Raw genomic sequence first — 26,158 nt, forward strand, 5'->3', positions numbered from 1 at the left:
CTTATCTGTTTAAAAAATTTCATTTGACTCTGTAGTGCTTTGCTGTCTTAGGCTATTGTATAAACTGAAATATTTACTCTGTGTAATTATCTCTTGGCTAGTGGGGTCTGGTTCTTTTGTGTTCTTGTAAAAAAAAGTTGTTGTTCTGGTCTTTGTCTTTGCACACAGTGCAGGCTGGAGAAGTTGTTTGACCGCAACTGAGCTACAAAATATAAGTATCTTTTGATTATTTTTACAGATTACTGTTTTTATAATTTAATATATATAAAGCACTTTGTCTATTCAGAATCTTCACAAATCCTTATCTGTTTAAAAATTTCATTTGACTCTGTAGTGCTTTGCTGTCTTAGGCTATTGTATAAACTGAAACATTTACTCTGTGTAATTATCTCTTGGCTAGTGGGGGCTGGTTCTTTTGTGTTCTTGTAAAAAAAGTTGTTGTTCTGGTCTTTGTCTTTGCACACAGTGCAGGCTGGAGAAGTTGTTTGACCGCAACTGAGCTACAAAATATAAGTATCTTTTGATTATTTTTACAGATTACTGTTTTATAATTTAATATATATAAATCACTTTGTCTATTCAGAATCTTCACAAATCCTTATCTGTTAAAAAATTTCATTTGACTCTGTAGTGCTTTGCTGTCTTAGGCTATTGTATAAACTGAAACATTTACTCTGTGTAATTATCTCTTGGCTAGTGGGGGCTGGTTCTTTTGTGTTCTTGTAAAAAAAGTTGTTGTTCTGGTCTTTGTCTTTGCACACAGTGCAGGCTGGAGAAGTTGTTTGACCCATAACTGAGCTACAAAATATAAGTATCTTTTGATTATTTTACAGATTACTGTTTTTATAATTTAATATATATAAAGCACTTTGTCTATTCAGAATCTTCACAAATCCTTATCTGTTTAAAAGATGTCATTTGACTCTGTAGTGCTTTGCTGTCTTAGGCTATTGTATAAACTGAAACATTTACTCTGTGTAATTATCTCTTGGCTAGTGGGGGCTGGTTCTTTTGTGTTCTTGTAAAAAAAAGTTGTTGTTCTGGTCTTTGTCTTTGCACACAGTGCAGGCTGGAGAAGTTGTTTGACCGCAACTGAGCTACAAAATATAAGTATCTTTTGATTATTTTTACAGATTACTGTTTTTATAATTTAATATATATAAAGCACTTTGTCTATTCAGAATCTTCACAAATCCTTATCTGTTTAAAAATTTTCATTTGACTCTGTAGTGCTTTGCTGTCTTAGGCTATTGTATAAACTGAAACATTTGCTCTGTGTAATTATCTCTTGGCTAGTGGGGGCTGGTTCTTTTGTGTTCTTGTAAAAAAAGTTGTTGTTCTGGTCTTTGTCTTTGCACACAGTGCAGGCTGGAGAAGTTGTTTGACCGCAACTGAGCTACAAAATATAAGTATCTTTTGATTATTTTTACAGATTACTGTTTTTATAATTTAATATATATAAAGCACTTTGTCTATTCAGAATCTTCACAAATCCTTATCTGTTTAAAAAATTTCATTTGACTCTGTAGTGCTTTGCTGTCTTAGACTATTGTATAAACTGAAACATTTACTCTGTGTAATTATCTCTTGGCTAGTGGGGGCTGGTTCTTTTGTGTTCTTGTAAAGTTGTTGTTCTGGTCTTTGTCTTTGCACACAGTGCAGGCTGGAGAAGTTGTTTGACCGCAACTGAGCTACAAAATATAAGTATCTTTTGATTATTTTACAGATTACTGTTTTATAATTTAATATATATAAAGCACTTTGTCTATTCAGAATCTTCACAAATCCTTATCTGTTTAAAAAATTTCATTTGACTCTGTAGTGCTTTGCTGTCTTAGGCTATTGTATAAACTGAAACATTTACTCTGTGTAATTATCTCTTGGCTAGTGGGGGCTGGTTCTTTTGTGTTCTTGTAAAAAAAGTTGTTGTTCTGGTCTTTGTCTTTGCACACAGTGCAGGCTGGAGAAGTTGTTTGACCGCAACTGAGCTACAAAATATAAGTATCTTTTGATTATTTTTACAGATTACTGTTTTATAATTTAATATATATAAAGCACTTTGTCTATTCAGAATCTTCACAAATCCTTATCTGTTTAAAAAATTTCATTTGACTCTGTAGTGCTTTGCTGTCTTAGGCTATTGTATAAACTGAAACATTTACTCTGTGTAATTATCTCTTGGCTAGTGGGGCTGGTTCTTTTGTGTTCTTGTAAAAAAAGTTGTTGTTCTGGTCTTTGTCTTTGCACACAGTGCAGGCTGGAGAAGTTGTTTGACCGCAACTGAGCTACAAAATATAAGTATCTTTTGATTATTTTTACAGATTACTGTTTTATAATTTAATATATATAAAGCACTTTGTCTATTCAGAATCTTCACAAATCCTTATCTGTTTAAAAAATTTCATTTGACTCTGTAGTGCTTTTATTTTGTCCCACCCTCCCTCCCTGTTGGTGTCTTGCTGTTATACTTGGTGGCTTTGCAGTTGCCCGCCCCTACTGTGACACACCTCCCAATCTAGTGTCATTAGCTCATTCTTCTTAATACAGAGAACATTTGATAAGGCCTTCTGTTCCTCCTTTTTCCCTTTTCAAAAAGTAAAACAAAACTTTTTTTTTTCTTTCGCCTGAACCTTCTTGTGTTCTGACTGTCCTTCTCAAACATATTGGAAATATACAGTATATTTCAGAGCATTTGTTATAACTGTATTTGCTATAACTGATTTAAGTATTTTTTCTGGCTTTTTGAATATTTACTGCTTAGCGACTGCATCTTAGCCTGTTTATACAGCTCTGCATTCTATTTAAACTGTTTTTGTGTTGATTAACTGTTTTGCACTCTTAAAAAGTTATTTGTTGCTTAATTTTACCTGTAGGCTAACACACTCAAGTGTGCTAGCCGCTTAAAAGCATTTATAGCATTTACTGTCTGTTTTTTTCTTTGTCTCTGAAAAAAAAAAAAAAAAAAAAAATCTCTTGTTTTCCCACCTTACTGAACTAGAGTAGTCCAGTTTCAGAGTTGCTGATCCCTGGGCTTTGTTTTTAGTTCCTGTTACTGATCCATTGCCTTATTAGGAAGGAGGGAAGTTTCTTTGCTTACCAGTGGGAGTGGGAAGCACTGAGCCGCTTTTTTGTCCGAATTGGTGAAGTTTCAGCCAGAAACTAGTAAGTCCGTTGGTCGTTTTGGGCCAATGCCTAGCTCCTTTCAGCCCCCCTGCTATAAAACACGCTAAACACGCGTTTTCCAGCTTATACCAACTCAGCACAGATCCTCGTGGTGGCCTGCAGAGTAGAGTGATCCAAGCAGCAGAGAGCTAAAAGAGTGACTTTCTACCAGATATAAGTATTTTTGTGGCTTTCCCACTGTTATTAAGCTAGCGACTGCATTTCGCCTGTTTTACTGCTACTTTAAGTGATTTCTGCATTTTACACTGTTTATTGCACTTTAAGTTACTAATTGTTGCAAATTGTTTCTGTAGGCTACACACTAAAGTGTGCTAGCCGATTTACAGCATTTATAGCATTTACTGTCTGTTTTTTTCCTTATCTCTGTAATAAATCAAAAAAATCTCTTGTTTTCCCGCCTTACTGAACTAGAGTAGTCCAGTTTCAGAGTTGCTGATCCCTGGGCTTTGTTTATAGTTCCTGTTACTGATCCATTGCCTTATTAGGGAGGAGGGAAGTTTCTTTGCTTACCAGTGGGTGTGGGAGGCACTGAGCAGCCTTTTTGTCCAATTTGGTGAAGTTTCAGCCAGAAACTAGTAGTCCATTGGTCGATTTGGGCCAATTCCTAGCTCCCTTCAGCCCCCTGCTATAAAACACGCTAAACGCGCGTTAGCTCGGAGTTGCCACTGTTGCACACAAGAGCAGCGGCGGTTAAACAAGGTTAACTATTCGGGCCATCTAAATTCCACTCTTCAAATTTTCCCTTAGAACTACCTTCCTCGAGCTGTACTGGTGATCTAACCAGCATATCCTATAACTGAAAAGTTCATCTCTACTTGATTCCCAAGTAGACTATTCTCTATCTGTAAAGCCTAGCACTTACTCCTACAGTACTTGCACCTTGATAAAGCACTCTTATTATAGATAGTACCCCACCAGCCTAAAACCCACTTCCCCGGGAGTCCTTTGAAAGTCTCTTTATCTACTACTTCTAGTATGTCGAGGGATCAGTTGCTAGTGTCCTCTCCAGCTCAACTGGTGAACCTGGGAATATTGAGGCAATGTTACAATTGCCTCATGTACACAGACAATCCTCTCCTCCTCCCACAAAACACAAATACATGCGAGAGATGCAACTATACGGCCAAACTGGAGGCTGAGCTCTCTCAACATAGGACTGGCATGACCAGACAGGAGGAGAAGGTAACCACACACAATACATACCCAGTCACACATGGTACCATCACAACTTCAAATCATACACATACTCACACAAAGACATACTCGGAGGCTCTGATCAAAAATTTACCAAAACAGCAGAGGCTACCAAAGCAGACACCCAAACAACTACCACCTCACGACCCAACACATGCAACACATAGACCACACAGTCAAAGTGTCAAACAGTCACAGCCCTTAAGGCCAAACAAAATGCCAGACACACTTGTCATTGGTGATTCCATAGTCAGACACACTGACGTCCCGCTCACCAGACTGAGTAAGGAGAAGGTCACAGTAAGCTGCCTGTCGGGCGCTAGAATCCGCCACATAACGCAAGCACTCAGGTCTCTCAACAGCAGGTACAAGTACGACTCAGTCATTGTCCACGCTGGTGTCAACGACCTGAGTCGTACCTCCTTGGACTACATGAAAAGGGACATCGAGGAGCTCTCTGATTATGTAGCCCAGGCAGGTATGACCCTGACCTTGAGCAGTATCCTACCTTCACCTACAATGATGCCACAATACAGTGATAAGATGATCAGCTTTAATAATTGGCTTAAATTCTGGTGTCATTCAAAGGGGATCCAATGTCTGTCTGCCTGGGATGACATGCTGGACAAGCCACGCTGCTTCACAAGGGACGGCTTGCACCTGTCACCCCTGGGCTTCCGGATATTGGCAAAGGCTCTTGCCACCCCATAGTGCCTTTTTAGGCAAGTCTCAAAGTCTAAACCTACCACCCTAGAACACCAAGAAGGAAAAAAACTCAGGGTAATGCTGCTCAATGCCAGAAGTCTTACTCTCAAGATGCACGCACTCGAGGCCCTTCTCAATATGGAGAACATCGATGTCTGTGCTGTGACAGAAACCTGGTTCAAGGCTCCTGAGAGCACCCCAGCACTAACAGGTTTCACCTCATATCATGCGTTCCGCCCCAAAATCCGGACAACACCAAGAAAGGAGGGGTGTCCATATTCATAAAGGACACCCACACCTCAAGGTTGGTGGCAACGCACGATGCATCGGAGACCATCCAGGTGCAATTAACCATAGGCAAGACTGCTCTGCAATTTGTAGCATGTTACAGGCCACCCTCTCAAACTCAGGAACCTCACATGGCCTTCCTGAAAACATTGGAGGGATAAATGTATCTCCAAACACCATCATACTAGGTGACTTCAACTACCCTAATATAGACTGGGAACACTACTCAAGCCCGAACACTCTAACCCAAAGATTCCTGGAGTTCATAAACTCAAATGCCATGGAACAACTAGTCACCATCCCCACAAGAGGAGAAAACATACTTGATCTCATCATCACGAACATGGGATCAAAATGTTCAACACCGAAGTATACCCCTCACTGGTGAGATCAGATCATAAACTAATCTCGCTGGAGGTCCTCATCCCGCCCACCTGAAACAAAAAAGACCACAGTGAAAAACTTCTCAAAAGCCGATTTCACACTTCTAAAAACTAGTGTGGTCTCCTTTAAGGCCCCTGAGCCAGTGGTAAACATTACTCAAACCGCTGAATCACTTACAAATGCCTTCTACCAGCACCTACAGGACTGCATGGATCAGGCAATCCCAAACAAAACTAAGACTCTCTGTACCAAAGGCAAGCGTCCAGTCTGGTGGACCCCAGCCATAAACAAGCTCTACTACAAGATAGAGCAAAATCCTTGAAAGGTAAGACACCTTTGATCATTATAAGTAAAAACTAAGAGCTCTCATAAAATCATCCAAGGCAAATTTTGAGAGAAAAATCGCCAAGGACTCTAAAGACAATCATAAGGCCTTCTTTAGCTATGTTAGAAACCTAGGAGGAAACTCCCAGATATGCTCAGAATTAGTTCAAAATGATGTGAAAATTACTGAACCTACACACATTGCTAACATACTGGCTGACAGGTTCAGTGCAAACTTCTCCCCTTCCCCAAAAGGAGAGATATCTATTCCAGAGGATTGTAGCCCCCAAACATCTCCAACGCCCAGGTGAGAACTGCCCTCACTAAGGCAAAAAACACAACATCCATGGGACCAGATGGTGTCCCGGCTGTGTGCTTCATGAACTCAACGAGGAATTAAACCCACAGTTAGGACAGCTGTTTAATCTTAGCCTCACCTCAGGATACGTACTCAAGGAGTGGCGACGGCGACTGTGGTCCCACTTCATAAGGGCGGTGCCTCCACAGACCCTGGAAATTACCGCCCCATTAGCTTGACGAGCCTTATCTGCAAAGCCATGGAGAGGATCATAATGGAACTCATAAATAAAGACATAGGGAACTTGCAGACTTTGGATCCAACCCAGTTTGGCTTTGTCAAAGGCAGATCCTGCCTCTTAAACTTGGTTGACTTTTTCGAGACAGTCACCAAGGCCATTGATGAGGGAAAGGCAGTCCATACAGCCTACCTCGACCTGGCAAAGGCCTTCGACACAATACCCCACTCAGGTATCATCGAAAAACTCATCAGCTTGAATGTAAACCCATACATCACAAGATGGGTTGCAAACTGGCTAAGTGACAGAACCCACAGGGTCAGAGTTGCTGGAGCCATGTCAGACTCAAAGGCGGTCACAAGTGGTGTCCCACAGGGCTCAGTCCTGGGTCCACTCTTGTTCGGCATCTACTTTTCTGAAGTACAAGCAAACACAGGAGGGTTATGGCTGACAAAGTTTGCAGATGACTGCAAACTGGGCGCCATAGTCGAAAACACATCTGACACAGATATCCTCCAGAAGGGCCTCACAGAAGCAGATAACTGGTGCCAGAGCCATGGCCTGAAGTTAAACGCCAAAAATGCATAGTCATACCCTTCGGGAAAAACAAGGTTACCCTAGCTACCATATAGGTGGCAATCCACTGAGCACAGAAAAAGTCATCAGGGATCTGGGGACCCAAGTTGACAGTAGCCTTCGTTTGACACTCATGTTGCTAAAGTAGTTAGGAAAACCTTCTATATCGCCCACCTGATCATGAAGGGATTCACATCTAGATCAAGGGAGGTCATCGTCCCCTGTACTCATCACTCATTAGACCTATGATTGAGTACAATGCCCGTTCGAATGTATCTGACCAGACACCTGCTGCAGCTTGAAAGGCCCCAAAAGTTCCTCACCAAAAGGATAAAGGGTCTCAAAAATATGTCTTATGCTGCCCGACTGAAAGAACTCCAGCTCTATTCAGTCTCATACCGCTTGCTCAGAGGTGACCTGTGCCTGACATATAAGGCCATGTCAAACCCAGATTTGATGAATATGCTTCACCTCAAAAAATCTAGATCCCTCAGAACCACAAGGGCGGGAGACCTAAACCTTGACACGGTTAGAAATAGAACGTGCTGGAGGGACAGATTCATCACCCAGAGACTCCCTATGCTGTGGAACAAAATCCCGGTACATGTGAGGCAGAGCACCTCGCTGGCCTTGTTCAAGAGGAATCTTGACCAATGGATGGGAGATCGCAGATATACCCCAGGGATTACTTCAGTGTCACTGCTTGACAGAGGCACAGAAAAATGATAGGCATAGTTTTTATTCAAACTAAAGGGGTGGCAAAAGCCACATAACTATGGGCTAGGCTTATAAATGCCCTTGGGCAGATAGCCTAGTATGAACCTATGAACCTATGAACCTATAGGTTCATAGGTTCATAGGTTAGTACTAAGCTAACTGCCCTTGCAAGCCATTTTAAGCTTAGCCAATTATCCCTTGTGAGACTCAAACCCTGCACCTTGTGTTTGTAAGGCAGACACCTTAACCATTAGGCCACCCTCCCAACCCCTATGAACCTATGTGTCTGGAGCCTTCATTTTCCACTAGGCATTTTTTGACAGATTCTCACTTCCTGCTTAGATTCTGAGCTGTAATTCGTAAAGTCCATTTGTCTCTGTTTCTTTTTCTGGATGCTGAAAATAGAGGGAGAATACACCCTTTGTGGCCTAGACAGCTACTTCATGTACTTTTAAGACTCCATGCCCATAGTTTCTGCTCCATAGGAAATGGACCAATATATTTCCTTTCCTCAAGTGGGAGAAATGTTTTGAGAGTATCCAAACTGCCTTTGACCATATGGATTGACACCAACATTGTGTCTTCTTATCAAAAGGCTGTTTGGCAATTTGCCAACATGAGGAAGGGGCTTCTCACCTGAGGAAGAAGTGTACGAGGAATGGTGGATATACAGTTCCTTGATGGTTCATTGTGTAAACTGTCTTTCCCTAAATTGACAACTGTTTGAGAAATTAATTTTCTCAAAATCAGTGCCATGTTGGGACTCTGTTGTTTTTCCCAGCATTCACTGATTTCCTTGTTAGTTATAAATGTGTGGGTTGCTGGAGGATAGCCATGTGTATTTTGATTTGGAAATATCTGCCTTGCTCGTCTTTTTGTTGAATGTTATTTTGAGCACTGTCTTGAGAATGGCATTTGTTGAAGATGTTTAGGATTAAGTGGGTATTTTGTCAAAATGACAGGGAGAATGTGTCCCTAGTGGACATGTGGGTTTTAATCCAGGAATGGACTACCCACTGCTGGAACTTGCTCTGCTTTTATCAACAGTTTGCCTTTCCAGGTACTGCCTTCTTGTTTGCAATTTATTGGACATTCCTTTACTATTTTCCCCTTTGAGGTTTATGAGATATTTTTTATATCTATCCAAGTGTTCCTTCTAATGTACATATGGCCCCTCAAATGTAAGTTATGTAAGTACTTAGTGTATTAGCCGACTTTAATTAAGCTGTTTGTAGTGAGTATATTTATCCACAACAGACTTCTTTAAATGTATTTTAATATTTATATAAAATCTTTTTGGCAATCCATTTTCTTGCATGTTTTACCCATGTTTTGGTGGGGGTCAAGAATCTGAGATGCTGAGGTTAACTCTATACCAGGGCTATATACATACCCTGTGCTTGAGAGCTTGAGTTTAAAAAAAAAGTGAAAAGTCAGTACAAGAAGGAGATATCTAGCTGTCCCACTAACTACAGAAGATTCTGTCAACGATCAGATGATATGCTGCGCTCATATGTTGTTATGAGGGGGTGTATTGACAGAGCTTTGAGGGTCCTTTAGAAGATAAGCTAATGTGGTGAGTACTTGCATATTGTATTTTTGAAGTGGTAGTGTGATTACATTAGAGTTAGAGTACAAAATATCAAAATCATGTTTCAGGAAAAGAAAATTAAAAGCAGATGTTTACTTTATTTATTCATGGCATAATGGCAAACAGGCTTAAGACTATGTGCTGCTAGACTTTAGCCCTTGCAGCAGTTCTGGGTTTGATTACCACAAGCTCCATTTGTCTAGTATATGACTCTGAACAAGTTACTTAACCAGACATTACTTCTAGGTCTCCCTTGAAAAGGGGACTATGTATCTAATTGTCTTACCTGATTTACCAGTAGTTATTCCTCCTTTAAAAAGAAAGGAAACGTGCAGATTTGTAAAATTTCAGCGCAGCCACTTTGTGCAAATCTCTTTACACCTGGACACATACATTGTACATCAGATGACATTCACAGAAACTGCAACTGTTGCCAGTGTTTTTTTCGGCAGAATATGAATTTGATGATTTGGACTTAGGCTGTATTGATTTGAGGGAGACCGCATTAACAGGGATTTTGAGTGGATGGAACTGTGTTGATTAGATTTTACTTGCTGTCTTTTGCAGTGAAGTGTTGCAGATGGGTACTGGGAGCAGTTTTCATTAGTCATCTTTTTCATTTCTTCTCTGAATCTGTTGTATTTAATTAAAGTGGGTACAGATGGCAAAGCCCCAGTGTGGCAGTTATAGGAGGAATCTTTGCGCCCCAGCAAAAAGCACACTTTATTTTTTCTTTTTATTTTGTAATTTTTTCATTGATAATGGTTTTTCCCTATAGTACAATTGTTATGATGCGCTTGCTTCATTAGTATTGGTTTTACTAGCTTTCATTTGTTTGTCATACACTGTTTTTATTTATTTTGGTAACAGAAATGTTTTTCAGTTCTGAAACACAGCAAAGCTGTCATTCATGCTTTCAGAATTGTACGCAGAATGTTAAGGACCTTTTCAAAAACCTTTATCTCTGATTTTACAGAGTGCATTGGTATTGAAGTAAAGGTTCTTTTTTTCTTTTCCTTGTTTGCAGGAGAAAATTAAAAGAATCCAACAAATGAGAATTGAAAAAGAACTTCGGGCTCAGCAAATTCTTGAGGTGGATTATGCTATTTTTTAAGTACATTTAACAGACAACAAATTGATGTATCTAAGCAGTAGTATAGTATAGTATTACATATGCTGTTTAGTTGATTGAGGGATGTTTAAAGAAAACAGTTTTGCAATGCAGTTTTCACATTTAATTCACTAGCAGCATACAGCATCAAAGTACTTAAATTGTTGTAATACTTCCATGTGTATGTTGAGAATAAGTGAGTATGATTACATAATGAATGGTTAACATAATCACCAATGCAAAAAAGATTGACCAGAACATGTTGACTGTTCATTCACTGACAAACAAAATGCCAAAAATACAAAGGATCACAAAATGAAAACAAATTTCTCATCATCATCTCCCCATTTGAGGGTGTTGTGTCAGCTGTTATCTCTCTCAGTTTAGTGCCACTCTGCTACCTTCTTCGACATTTTCATAGCTGTTGCAGGTCTTCTCTCAGACAATCTATCAACCTCTTTATTGGATGCCCTCATTTCCTCTTTCCTATCTGCTCTAAATCATCCATCTTCATCAGATTGTTTTCTACTTTTCAGAATATGTGCCAGAACCATGATAATCTGTTCTCTTAGACCTTCTCTCCAGTTGGAGCTACTTTGGCCTCTGCTCTGATGTCCTCATTTCTTTATCTGTCCCACGGTATGCATCCTACGACCTGTCTCAGTCACTTCATTTGCATCACCTCTATCTTCCTCAAACTGCCCTGTCTTTACTGCCCAGGTTTCTGTACCATACAGTAGCACTGTTGTGTGCACTTTACTTTTCAGCTTCTTTGGTGGTATTCTATCATACACAACCCCTGACCCTGTGTGCCAGTATGCTGCAGCCCTTCTCCTCTGATTCTAGCTTTGACCTCTTCATTCAGACTTCCCTTCTCCTCAACCACCCCTCCCACATACTCAAAGCTGTTAACCTATTCCATTATTTTCCCCGCTATCTCAATTCTTAGTTTCTTATGATGTCCTTCAAGGATGCATCTGCAGTCCTTACAAATGGGTTGTCCTGTCGTCAGGCAGCCCTTCGGTCGGCCGGATTCCAAAGTCTGGGTCTGGCCTCGGCTGGTGTCACACTTCACCCGACGTCATAGCTGCAGTTCTTCGGGTATAAAGGCATCAGCCGACGCCATTTTCCTCAGTCTTTCTTGCGCGTGGCCAAGCAGAAGCTGTTCGCAAGTGCTGGTCGGTCAGAACCAGAGATTACTACTACCGAATACTTCTTCTACTACCGAAGACTTCTAAAAAGCTAAGTACCCCGTTGGGGACTCTTTCTTGCCTCAGCCGATGTCAGAAAAAGTGAATAACTATTTAACTTGTGGGAAACAAATACCTCATAAAGATTTCCACTCTTACTGCTTACCTTGTTTAGGCCCAGACCACGACGTAGCAGCTTGTCTAGCCTGTGCTTCTTTTAACTGACGGACGCTTAGACGTCGGTTGGAATTTGCTGAGGAGTTTTTCGGCTCAGATTTTGCTTACATTATGCCGTCGGATCCTCCGACTACGCAAATATCTAAAAAGCGCAAGGAAAAGGACCGACACTCGCGGTCCGCGGTTTCGGCCGAAACCGCGGTTAAGCCAACCGCGAGTGTCTCGGTTTCGGCTGAAACCGAGCTCGCGGTTCTTCCTTCAGCCGAAAACTTACCTCCTACCGAGGCCTCATCCAACCTGGTGGAATCGGCTTCTGAAATCCCACCTGCTCTTGTAGGTTCCCAGAAATTATCTGATACTATTCCCTTGGATATTTCAACCCCTGCACGTGGAGCTGCTAGGCCACCTGCAGCCATGTCGATTAAGGCCTTTGCCAGGGCTAAAGCAGCTAAATCTACCAAATCTGTGCCTGCTAAGACCCCCTCTCACAGGCCTAGCTCTAGTTCACAAATGCTTAGTCTAGCAGAGGATCTCATTTCTTTGATCCGGGGATCCCAACCTCTCCCAGACAGGGCCTCTCACCCACCTCCAGAGAAGAGGCCTAAAGCAGCGCCCCCTGAGCCAGTTTCTACAGATGACTCCTCTGATGATTCAGATAATCCAAACCCTCCAGAGGGCCCTTTCTCCCCTTATGAAGACTCTGATGGTGAAGAGTCCATTCCTTCTGCCTCTCCGCCTGAGGAATTTTCCTTTGGGGAAACCTTGCATGCTATGAGGGAACAATTTCAGTGGCAGGGCCAGGATTTTTCAGACTCTAGAAAAAGGCTTAGAACCTTTCTGCATTTACCACAGCATAGGCCTTTAGCCATCCCTCCAGTTCTCTCTGTTGTGGATGATGCATTTAATGATGCTTGTACTGCTCCTGATTCACTACCTCCGGCCCCTGCTAAGCCCGATAGGTACTACAGGGTCCCGGACACACATTATCATTTGTATAAGGCTCCTTTTGCAGATCCCGAAACTATCTCCCAGGGTCCTAAGGCTGTAGCAGCTACCTCTGCCAAAAACCCCCTCCCCTCTGAAAGGGAATCCAGGTCCTTAGAGAGATGGGGTAAAAAAGTTTACACTTCTGCTACTCTTTCATCTAGGGCCTTGAACTGCCAATTCCACATGATCCAGTATCAAGAATTTATGTTAGACCAGTTAACTAAAAAACTGTCCTCGGATGAACCATTAGACAAAAAATCTATTCAGGAAATGGTACATAACATTCAGCAGGTCAGTAATCATTCCTTAAAATGTGGCTATGATGCACTGGAAGCTTCCTTTAGATCAGCCATGACTGGCACAGTGATCAGAAGACATGCATGGTTAAAAGAGCAGGCCTTACCAGACCATGTCAAATCAAAGCTACTAGATGCTCCCATGGACAAGATCAATTTGTTTGGCTCTCCTGCACAACAGGTGCTGAAGAAGATGGAAGAGAAGGCAAAATCTGTCCAGACAGTGAAAAATTTCTTACAGGTCCAACCTCCAAGGTTTAGCAGGAATTGGCCCTCCAAGAATTGGTCCTTTCCAGACACCTCCAGAGCCCAGAGAGGCAGGAATAGGCGCTCAAGAGGCAGAGGTCAATCCAGAGGTGCCTACAGGGGATGTCAGTGGCAGGCTAATAACCAGCGAGGTACAGCCACAGATACAGCCACCACCACTACTACAGGACAATCACAGTGACTTGGCACTGGCACCGCCTACCAGGGACAACTAGAAGCACCCTTAGGCGGGAAGCTAGCCTTATTTTCAGTAAACTGGCATTACATCACAGGAGACAAGTGGATTTTGCAGACAATAGACCAAGGTTACAGGTTTCACTTCCATACTCTACCAAGGAAGAGAGGAATGCCAAACCTACCTCCAAATCAAAAGACAGAAGCTCTAAAACAAATAACTCACTTACTAAGGATGAGAGCTGTTGAAAAGGTACCATCTATGGAGCAAGGACAGGGATTTTACTCCAGGCTCTTCCTGGTACCAAGAAAAGAAAACCAATGGAGACCTATTCTCGACCTGTCCGCTTTAAACACATTCCTCATTGTCCCAAAATTCAAAATGCTGACCCTACAGCAGCTTCTTCCCATGTTGGGCAAGGAGTCTTGGCTGGTAACTCTAGATCTCAAGGAGGCATACCTGCACGTCCCCATACGACCAAATTGCAGGAGATACCTCAGATTTCTTGCAGGATCAGAGCATTATCAATTCTCAGCATTGCCCTTTGGCTTATCTACTGCGCCCAGAGTGTTCACGAAATGCCTGGCATCAGTAATTGCTCATTGCAGGCTTCAGGAAATCCAAATCTATCCTTACCTGGACGACTGCCTGTTACAAGCGGACAACAAAAACAAGCTAACAGGAGACTTGAAAAGGGTCATTTATCTACTGCAAGCCCTGGGATACACAGTCAATATAAAAAAGTCAAGGCTGATACCATCCCAAAGGATAACCTTTTTGGGTGCAGGGCTGGACACATCAAAACAAATGGCATTCCTAACAGTAGAAAAACACGAGAAACTCCCTCTCTACTTCTTGGCATTAACAAAGCAGAACCAGCTAACAGCAAGAAAAGTCCTGCAAGCCTTGGGTTTCCTGGCATCCTGCATAATATTGGTTCCACATGCCAGACTGCATATGAGAAAGTTACAGTGGTACCTAAGGAATTTATGGTCTCAGCACAAGCACAGCCTAGAAACCCAAATTCCAATAATCCCATGCCTGAAACAAGAATTCCAATGGTGGGCTCAGGCCTGTCAATCAAACAAAGGACTGCCCTTCCACAGCACTCAACCAAGCCAGACAATCACAACGGACGCCTCAGACCTCGGTTGGGGGGCGCACATGCTGGACAAGTGCATACAAGGCTTATGGACTCAAGACCAGCTGCACCTACACATAAATCAAAAGGAAATGCTGGCAGTAAAACTGGCAATTCAGACATTCAGACCATTTCTTCGACAAGGTCAACTGTTGATAAGGACAGACAACACCACAGTTATGTGGTACATCAACAAACAGGGAGGCACACATTCGTACCCTCTATGCCGGATGGCAATGGACCTCTGGAATGTGGCCCTGAGCTTAAACATTCAGTTGCAAGCAATTTTTGTGCCAGGAAAAGAAAACATTCTAGCAGACATACTAAGCAGAACTACCACGGATGCCCACAAATGGATGCTGCATCCGGACATCTTCAAAACCATTACAAGAAAGTGGGGACTACCAGAAATAGACTTATTTGCATCCCCACGCAATCACCAACTGAAGAAATTCTGCACAAGGACGTACCACCCACTTGCTTGGAAAGTGGACTCCCTATCTTTCAGTTGGAAAAACCTGACAGCATATGCATTCCCACCACTTCCTTTGATGCACAAGGTGCTATTGAAAATCAAAGAGGACCGTCCAAGGATCATCCTGATAGCTCCAGACTGGCCAAGGCAACATTGGTACCCATTACTGAGGAGCATGTCTCGGGAACAAATATGGACTCTACCTCTAGTTCCCTTACTGTTAACACAGAACAACTACAACACCCTGCATCCAAACCTGAAAACACTACAGCTGACTGCCTGGAACATTGCATAAGACCAAATAACCCAAATTTATCCCAAAGGGTTAAAGACATTATCTTGGAGGCTCGCAGACCCTCAACAAGAAAAAATTATTCAGCAAAATGGAAAAGATATCACATTTGGAGTACTGCAAAGGGAGAAAATTTGTCACTGGTAAACATAGCCAACATCCTGGAATACCTGGCAGAGCTCTTCCACAACGGCCTGTCCTATTCTTCCATTAAGATTCATGCATCAGCTATTTCAGCAGAGTACAACTTGGATCCTCCAGTCTTCTCACATCCTCTGCTCAGGCAGTTTCTAAGAGGAATTAAAAATGTAAAACCACCTAGGAAGCCACCATTGCCAGCATGGGACTTGAACTTTGTGCTAGAAAAGTTGACACTCCCTCCTTTCGAACCAGCAGCAACAGCAGACTTACAATACTTATCATGGAAAACTGCTTTCCTGCTTGCAATCACTTCAGCAAGAAGGGTATCTGAGCTATTGCATACCTTGGATGTGCATAGACAACTACGCTACTACCTGGACAGGGCCAAGGGCAATAGAAAAACTGACCAACTACTGGTAACATATGCAACAGGAATGGAAGGAAAAGCAATTTCAAAACAGACAATCTCTAAGTGGATAGGAAATTGCATTAGATTGTGTTATTCCTACCATGGGAAGAAAACTCCAGAAAACATCAGGCCTCACTCTACAAGGGCAACAGCCACTACCACAGCTTTTCTACGAGGAGTGGCTACCAAAGACATTTTAGAGGCTGCTACTTGGAGCTCCGTGCATACATTTGCCAAGCATTATAATTTACCTTTATACTCCAGATCCCGAGCAAGTTTTGCCACTGCTGTTTTGCAAGGGATCTTAACTACACCATAATCCTATTTCTCCTCTTCCCCCAGTTTGGCTATGGTATTCTACCCATTTGTAAGGACTGCAGATGCATCCTTGAAGGACATAGTACAGTTTTGTACCTACCATAAATGTAGATGTCCGATAGGCATGCATCTGCAGTCAGGATTACCCACCCTCCTTCCCCTCTGTGGTACTCCTAGGGTATTTGCCCATCTTGTAGCTAGCTGGGGAATCTATTATGGTGTATTTGTTTGTATATATGTACATACATGCTTATTTTTTGTTTGCTCTCTACTATTTGGAACCATTTGCATTTATCCAAATTTAGCCTTCCTAGAGGGCTCCTGGCATCTGGGGCAAGAAACACTGAGGAAAATGGCGTCGGCTGATGCCTTTATACCCGAAGAACTGCAGCTATGACGTCGGGTGAAGTGCGACACCAGCCGAGGCCAGACCCAGACTTTGGAATCCGGCCGACCGAAGGGCTGCCTGATGACAGGACAACCCATTTGTAAGGACTGCAGATGCATGCCTATCGGACATCTACAGTTATGGTAGGTACAAAACTGTACTATTTCCCCCATTTGCTGCCATTACAACTTTGTCATCTGTACTTCCGTGCACCTTCAATTTTGCTTTACATTTCCTTGTGCTTTACTGAAGTTGTTGCTGAGAGTCTGTTGGTAATGCAACATTGTCTGCATACAGTAACATTGTTAATCTTTCCCCCTTTGAGCTGTTTGCTAATGTAGTTAATCATCAATATGGACAGCAGTGGATTCAGAGATGAACTCTGATGCACACCAATTTCCACTGGGAACACCTCTCTGTGACCCCAAACACTATTCATACTTGAGCCATTGGGTCTTTGTATGTAGCTTGTGCTAGTTCGGCCAGTGTTTCCGGGAAGATTCTTGGGACCTTAACATATGCTTTCTCCAAGTCTTGAAATGCCCATTTGAACTGTTTTCCTCATCTCTAGTTTCTTCTCAGCTGTTTCACTTCATACATGGGGTCGGTTGTGCTACATCCTGATCTGAATCCGAACTGCTCATCTCTCTTCTTACTTTCTACTACTGTGTGTATTCATTTGTCTATCACCCTCTCCAGAAATTTAATGCAGCGTGACAGGAGTTTGATGCCTCTAAACTGCCCACAGTTGTGAATATCCCCTTTGTTCTTGAACACTGACACTAGTGTGCTTATTCCCATTCAGCTGGAATACATATTTCTCTCTATACTGCTATGAGTACCCACAGGAGCTATTTCTCCCCATCTCACCCAACATCTTGATCATATCTGGAGTAATCTCATCTGATCTTGCTGCTTTCCAGGATCTCATTTTCCTTAGTGGTGGTCTTATTTCTTGTATGGTGGGCTCTACTCTTCTTTCAGTATAGGCTGTGTTTAGGGTAGTATGGCTTCTGTGGGGTTTTACATTTTCAGAAGCCGCTGGAAGTACTCCTTCCATCTGCCTTTGATGTTCTGTGGACTGGTGAGCAGGTTGCTGCTGGCATCCCTTACAAAGGGTGTCTGACCATCTTTTTTTTTATCTTTCTGTCTGCTACAGTTTCTTTGTGCTGTCTACTGAGTAACTTTTCCAGACGCTGGTAAAGTGCCCCTGTTGCCTTGTTCTTTGCTATTGCAACTCTTCTGTTAACCTCTTTGGTAGCCAACTAGTATTCCTTCTTAGCCTGGTCCACCTTTTCTTTCTCCCACTCTTCCTTTCTTTTTATGACTTCCTGGGCTTTTGCATTCTACCACCATCTTTCCTTATGTACCTTATTTCCATACCTGGCTCAGCCTAACATGGTTTTGTAGTCCTCACACCTGTTGTTTTTAGGCTCTCCCATTCTTCAACTCCACCTATTTGCTCTTCTTCCTGATGTGCTAGAGCCCTGAGTAATTCCATGAACTCTTATGCTTTTTCTCCAGTCAACTTAAAGGTCTTCACCCTAGTCTCTGTTGACCTTAAAGCTTTCTCTAACCACTGCTTGCAGCTGATTGTGGCATTCTGTGGTTTATGCTGTGGGCTGACTTTTTCACAGAGGATAACTTTGCAGTCACTGATTCTACCCCAGTACTCTCTCCTTTTAGTAGGAAGTCTACCTGAGTTGTGTGTGATCTTGTGACTGTTTCTGAACCATGTGTTGGCTACTTTCAGGCCATTTGCCAGAAAGTAGTCTGGAATGGTCTTCTGTTGCCTCACCCATGTGGACCCAGGTAGTCCTCATAATCCTGTCCAGTCTGTCCTTAAATCTGCATCTAGGTTACCCATTATCAACACAATTTATGTTACCCTGCTTTATCGTGCAAGTGTTGCAGTGGCTGTCTGAATGCACTCTCCTCTTCACTATTATGTCCCTGTTATGGAGCATAGGCTGAGATTGAGTATTGGGTTTACTGTTAAATGTCCGAAGTACCCGTGCTCGACTGACACGTGGTCGAAAGGCACTTTTCAAATGGGCAGAATGCTGAACCCAAATACTTCGACTACACCACAGCGAATGGCTAGTGTAGTTTGAGTATCTGAGTTCAGCATTATGCACGGAGGTCATGGTTCAGTGATGAATGGGGAATTAGCCCATTTCCTCACTGTAGTACTATCTTGGAGTTGGTATATTTAATTTGCAAGGGGTATGAGGGATACAGGGGCATAGTCCCCCTGCAAAATAGTACAGTTAATGTACCATTGACTGTAGAGTGTAACTGTACATTAAAGTGCGTAGCATGGGTGACTGACATCACCTCCTGCTATGTCAAATACATCGAACTACAGATGTCAGTGTATTCATTTTCTCCATGGCTGCTGTTTCAAAGTTCCAAATTCAGCATTTTGGGTCAGCCTTTGTGACTGGTCAACAAATGCAGTTTTGGAATTTCAATAGTAAACAGTGTGTCATCCAGAGTTCCATCTCCTTTTATAGAAAGAAGGCACTCCGAATCTCCTTTGTTAGCCCCCTCCCATTCTTCTAGGAGTCTAGCCAAAGTAGACGTAGATCGTATGATGAGATTTCTCTCAGCATAAATTCAGAAGAGTGTTCTTCCAGCTCCTTCCACTTCGGGTCAGGAAGCTTTAGTCCGTTCTACCCCTCTCCTACCAGCTCCTTCTCCAATTCAGCTGACTGTTTAAGAGTTTTTGGATCCGAGTTTGCTGAGTCTGTCCATATCATATCCGAAGATTTTATCTTTGTCTCCAAGGGTTTCTCTAAGCGCTACAGCTCCAATGAGTTCAGAGCTGGATGACTCTCAGAGCTGTTGCGTCCCTGCCAGATCCGATGTGTTGGAGTCTACTGCAAGGTTGCCGGAACTGTCTGTGCCCCTTTGAGCCTTGGCACTGGACAAGCTCAGCTCTGACCTCCGATTCTGGTGGAATGCCTTTGGGACAGATGGAGCCAGTGGGGCAGAGCACAGCTTCTTGGCTTTGTTGCCTTCCTTCTCCCCAAGACATTCTGACTTTGAAATGGTGGAGAGGGTTTTCTCTGCTTCGGCAGGACAAACTCCTTCTCCCTCCTCAGATCAGCCCTCAGGATCTTTTTTTGTCTTTGCATCTTGGGCCTCAACATTTGACTCCATAGGGACAGCCAACCCAGACCCTCCTGGTGACACAGCAGGGTATCACCATCTCTTCCAATACTTCTCCAGAACATCCCACCAAAGAAGTACCCCAGAGGAGAAAGTGTAAAATGAGGCACTCTGATTCCCCACAGGAATCTATCACTGACGATACCAATTGTGACAAAGGAGATGGGTCCCCAAGATTACCACCTAAAGACGTCTCCTTTGGAGACATCCTTGAGATCCTTAAACAAAGAGGTGGATGGTCCTCCCACAGTCCTCTAGAAGAATCTGTATTCTTGGAGGTGTTTAGGTCTGGCCACCCACTGATGCGCTCATCAACCTGAGCTTTAACCGGGCCTGGAGGAAGCCTGACATGGTCAAACCCATCCCTATGAGACTGGATAGGATTCTGACACCACCTGAAGGGGGAGAGTTTTGGAGTAAGGGAGTACCTGTGGATGCTATGGTCGTAGCAGCAGCCACCAAGAAGGAACTTGCGGAGCAGAGTTCCACTGTCCATCCCCCTAACAGGGAGTCTAGGGTTTTGGACAGGTTTGGGAAGTATGTCTATGTTTCAGCAACCTTCGCTCTGAGGTTACTGAACTATCCGGCACATTTTATTAGACTACAAAGAGATTTGATAAAGAAACTCTCAAAATCTCTTTCAGGGACCACTACTGCTGAGACTCAGACTTGTGTCCTCACAGTTGGCTACCCTACAATCCCGTTTAAACTAATCAATGAGGCTTATCCTTCATGCAGCTGAGGGTATCTCAGGGGTGGTGGGTCAGGCATTTCCATTAGGAGGAATGCCTGGATGCACTTGTGTGACTTTGCATAGCCCTTCAAGTCATCTTTCATCAATGCCCTCTTTGACAGAACTTCCTAATTCTGCCCAAAGTGACGAACACACTCTACATGCGAGAAAGGTGGAAAGACCCTCTCTGCTGTAGTAATGTTTTTCGATCCCACAAAGAAAAAAAATCCCAGGGTCCTTTCCAAGATCCATGTGGACACTGTTACCCCAGTGGCAGAGAGGGGAACTCAAATGGGAGATGCTGCATACGTGACAGAGATGCTGCATACGTGGCAGAGATGGCCCACAAAATAAAGTGTCTAGAGATTCTTTCTGTGACAGACCCTATCAGCACTGCTGAAGGAGGCTTGATTGTCCCCCTCTGGAGGCAATCAGGGTAATTTATCCCTGCATCGGAGATCCTGGTTAGATGTTACAAAAGACACCTGGGTGCAGAGGATCATTTTCAGAAGTTGTACAGTTTCCTTTTCCCTTCTACCTCCATTATCAAGAAAATTTCCCAAGGTTCCACCCAGTCAGAGGAAAGTAGCAGCACTAGACCTACAAAAGCTGCTAGAAAAAGAGAGTCATCCAAGAGGTCCCACCAGACCAGAGAGAATCCAGAACTTACTCAAGATTCTTTTTAGTGCTGAAGTAAAGAGGGGACTGGAGACCATTTTGGATCTCAGCAACTTGGAACAATTCAGTTCAACATACAAAATTTTAGATGGTCACGGTTTAGTCCTTTTTACCCTTTCTGGGCAAGGATGACTGGGTGTGCTCAACTGATAATGAGGAAACGTCTCTGTGTGGAAGATTTAAGATTCCCTAGAGTTCCTTAGAGTTCACCCAGCTTATAAAAATCGTATTGTGAATATCCCACCTTAATAACAGGTGTTAGAAATACTTTCTTTAAAAACTTTCCAAAGTATAAATCCACTAATGAAAGTAGGGAAGCACAAGCTAGTTCAAGTTGAATCAATTTGTCATATACTTCTGTCTTCACATAAAGCTTTTACTAAAAAGCTTCACAGAAGTAAGTGGAAGAGATTGTTATTTGGGCTTATCAAAAACATATTGACCTTTTTCAGCCCCTCTAAAGTGTCCTCGACTTTTAGCAACAGTTTTCAGTAAAGGAGCTAGCTCCTCGACTGTTAAAGTTCATTTGGCAACCATTTCTAATTTCCATATTGGAATTGAGAATTCTTCACTTGCTTCATCAAAACTTTCCAAGGCCCTCTTAAGAGGCACTCTTCTGTTGAGACCAACTTATAAAGACCCTACTTCACCATGGGGTGTGAATTTAGTACTACAGGCTCTAATTCATTCTTCCTTTGAACCAGCAGCAAAATGTGATCTTAAATTCCTGACCTGGAAAAAATCTTTCTAGTGGCCATTATCTCTGCTAGACAAATTTCTGAGCTTCAAGCATCATCTTCAAAACCTCCCTACTTGATTTTTCATAGGGATAAATTAACATTACAAATCAACCTTTCCTTCTTTCCTAAGGTGGTGTCAGACTCCAACATCAACCAGTCCATTAATCTGTTTGTCTTCTTTCTATGAAAACAAAGCAGAGTACATGTTGCATTTGTTAGTTGTTTATAGGCAATTACATTTCTACTTGCATAGAACAAAAGAAGTTAGAAAATCTGATCAACTGTTTATTTCCTTTATGGAATCTAAAATTGGACATTTACAAAAGTAACTTCGGCAAGATGGCTTACTGACTGTATATCTTTTGTCTACAATAAATTGGGTATCTTATTACCAAAACCTGTTAAAGCCCACTCAGCTAGATCCATGGCAACCTAGTCAGTATTTTTATCTAGGTGCTGCATGGGAGAGTTGTATGTGCAGCTGCAACTTGGGTTAATCCTCATACCTTTATTACTCATTACAAACTATATCTGGTCGCGAGTAGAATTGCAAAATTTGGTGCAACCGTGCTCAGGGATATCCTTTCTTAGGAGTCCACCTGATATTTCGGGTAGCTGGGGACTGTGTCCCAGTAGTTGAGGAATGAATGAAAATTGACAACATCAGCTAAAAAAAAGTTATGTACTTACCATAACGTTTTGTTTGTGTTGTCCATTTTTCATTCTTCTTCAACTCCCCACCCACCAACCCCCATCCTTTGTCAAAATAGACCCCTGGAAGAACGAGACTTCATGAGGACAACACGGTATCTCAGTCTGAGCTCCAGTTAATCTCTTCTTTTGTCAGAGATATTATATTAATATTTCTTATTTTACGTCACACAGCAAACAAGAGCTGAGGTATGTTTGAGGTTGGTGCATTGTGGGTAGGGAGGAGTTTGAGAGCTTTTAGTTTACCACAAGCTATAGTAACGGCCAAGTAAGATCGGAGTATCAGATTCAGATCCGAACCCAATACTTGTGGAAGAATGAAAATGGACAACACAGATGGAATGTTATGGTAAGTACATAACTTTCTTATACTGATATGTGGCACTAGCTATTCAGCCACATTTTGCATGATAGTGCCACAAAACCCAGTCCTGAAGGGAGACCATGTAATGTCTTTATATGTTTGAATTTCCATGTAAAGGCATTTGCAGTGAAAATTACATAGGATTGCTTAAGCACAGAAAATGTTCTAGAAAAGAAACACAGCCTTTACAACAAATCCTTGAAGGACTAGTGTCCCTATTGCAGCAACGTGATATGTTAATATTACCATGTTCTCATGTGTTACAGCAAAATGTTTATGCATAGAATGTTGTAGAACTAGAATATAATGCCAGGTATGACAACAAACTTTGGATTAATTTCAGTTAAGGTAAGTTTTTATACCTCAGACATGATTGTAGTAAATAAGAGGACTTTAACATTACAAAGTTACAAAGAGGATAGTGTCAAATAAATTGTTAAAATCAGACTGTAAAAATCATTAGGCTTTTCAAAATGACAGTCAATAACACAGGATGCTCAGGTTCAAATAACGTTTCTTTACTAATGTACATTAGGAGGCAAAAAACTATACAAAAGAAGTATAGAGTTTTGACTGGCATGATACAGGAAGTAAACTTCTTTAAATACACTATACATTCAAGCTGTGCCCACCTTACTGACGTGGTCAGTCACAGGGCACCTACATCATAACAATCTACAATATTCTATTCATAAAAAGTGCTGAGGTTATACTTTTTTAAAAACTTTCCCATGAGAATAACACAGCCTTGCAAGGCACCTGGTCAATTACAATGTCTTCCTGTAAATGTTGCTTCTCTCAAGGTTTCAGGCCAGTTCGAATACAATAGTCAGTTCATCTCTTAATACGTTCCTTTGTCTCTCTGGTAAGCAGCTGCACTCTATCTTCGATAGCGTTCACAAGGCCATCCTTCTCGGTGGAAGGAAGAAAGATATACATGCATACATATTTATTTCTCTCTAACCCAGCAGATAATAATTGCTGAAAGACATAAGCCTGCTGAGCTGGCTACTGCCAGGGTCAGAGGTTAACCACACTGCAGCTAAGTTTCAAGCAATTACATGCAAGATCATTTCTACTGCCATATTGTTAAATAGAATCAAATGCATTACATATTATACTGTTTCTAAACTTGCACTACATATATGTTTAAGTACATATTTTTCTAACATTCTCCCTCCTTTTAATGCTTTTTATTCTATTCAGAAACATAAACAACATTATTTCATTCCCTAGTCTCTTCCTCTCTGGAACTTTCGACTAGGCAAGTCATTTGTTTTATATTTCAGAAAGAATTTCATTTGGTATCAACATATTCAACTCCAGGTCTTGATACATAGTCTCGGTTACAGATACATCAACGAAGTCCCTAACTAATCTTTTCACACAAGGTATCCCGCAACAAACACATGCTCCCAATATGAGCAAAACTACACAAATAGCTATCAAAATATTCATTAGGATTGAACCCCACCCCCCAAAAAGATTCTGGAAAAAGTTCGTCAGTGGGTTTGGGCCTGGTTCCGCCATTGCTGATACTTGCTGAATTACCTCTAGGTGGTCATTGATTTCGTACTCATTATCTGGGATATACGCACAGCATTCTTCTTTGATAAGCGCGCACGTACCACCTCTCGCCACTAGGGTGAAGTCAAGAGCCATTCGGTTTTGTAGTACAACAGTTCTCATTGCATTCAGTTCATCAGTCACAAGTTCGAGAGCAGAAAAAGTCGCATTGCTCATTATTTCGAGAAGTTTCGACAATTTCCTCAGTTCCCAGATTGATTTGACTGCTCCATAGGCTGGGATTATTCCAGCCCAGGATATAACACTGTCACTCAAGTCCATATGAGTCAATTTTTCTTTATCTTTTACGGATGAATGATCTTTCCAACCAGCTTCGATTTTACCCACTGGATTAGCAGGTTTCTTGACTGAGTTCCCAGTTCTCTGAGCTATATCTCTTACATTCCGTATCTTACCCAGAGGCAATTCTGCAGTATGTCTTATTGCTGGAACCAGATAACCCAAAAAACAACTGCCGGACCAATTCTCAGGTAACCATTTATATGCTTTTTTCCCACAAACAAAATAACAATTTTCTACTTTAGTACTGATGCGGGTTAACTCTGAATGAAACATTTTCCTGTCTATAACAGACAACTGTTTATACAATTCAGGATTTTTCTGTACATCTTTCAGTGTTGTTTTCATTAAGCTTAAATACGAATCATAATTCGTGCTACAACTAATACTCTGATCTTTTGCTTTTATATAGCACTTATAAGACACAGTTATATTACAATTACTCCAACCAACTTGGAGCGTATCATTTTTGTAAAAACAAACAATTCCCTTTTGTGTAACAGGTAAGTACAGTGCCACTTTGTCCTGTGATCTCACAGAACCTGTATCAAAAAGTAGATTCTCCCAAGTCTCATTTATCCCCAAGGGGACAGCGGACATCAAAAGTCCTCCATATGCTGTAGGTATGGCTGTACAAACCCAACAATTTGAAATGTTCATAGTCTCTACATACACACGTTTCATGGCTAGGTACGTGTTAAAGTTTGGATGCCAATCTGTGGCCAGTGCATCACGTTTCGTTATTTTTATCTGTGTAGTTATTTGCAGGAAAACCCCCAGCAAAAGAAAAGTCACCACCAACATGGTTAATAAGTGTATGATCAGTAGGACAGTAAACCAATGTCTTTGGGGTTGCTTTGTACTTTTAAACACTCTGCCCCTGGTCATTCTGTCTCTGTGGTATATCAGCTACAAAATGTTTGTCTAACTGGAAATTCTTTACCGGCTTGCAGTGGGTCAGGTGAACCCAGGACGACCTCTCCGCAACCTTTACTGCAGTAGGCATTGCCAACAGTACCTGGTACGG

At 42.0% G+C, this 26,158-nt stretch overlaps 1 protein-coding gene across 1 annotated transcript in view; it reads left to right on the plus strand.

The window, feature by feature from the left end:
- Positions 1-26,158, plus strand: part of BAZ2B (bromodomain adjacent to zinc finger domain 2B) — a 3,835,724-nt gene that overhangs the window by 2,196,013 nt on the left and 1,613,553 nt on the right. The window contains exon 19 of the mRNA XM_044074749.1: positions 10,526-10,591. Within this exon, the coding sequence (XP_043930684.1) occupies positions 10,526-10,591 (66 nt within the window). The remainder of the gene's footprint in view (positions 1-10,525; positions 10,592-26,158) is intronic.

This window comes from Protopterus annectens, chromosome 6.part0 (assembly GCF_019279795.1).
Source record: "Protopterus annectens isolate FY-2018-M chromosome 6.part0, PAN1.0, whole genome shotgun sequence".
NCBI classification, from domain to species: domain Eukaryota; kingdom Metazoa; phylum Chordata; order Ceratodontiformes; family Protopteridae; genus Protopterus; species Protopterus annectens.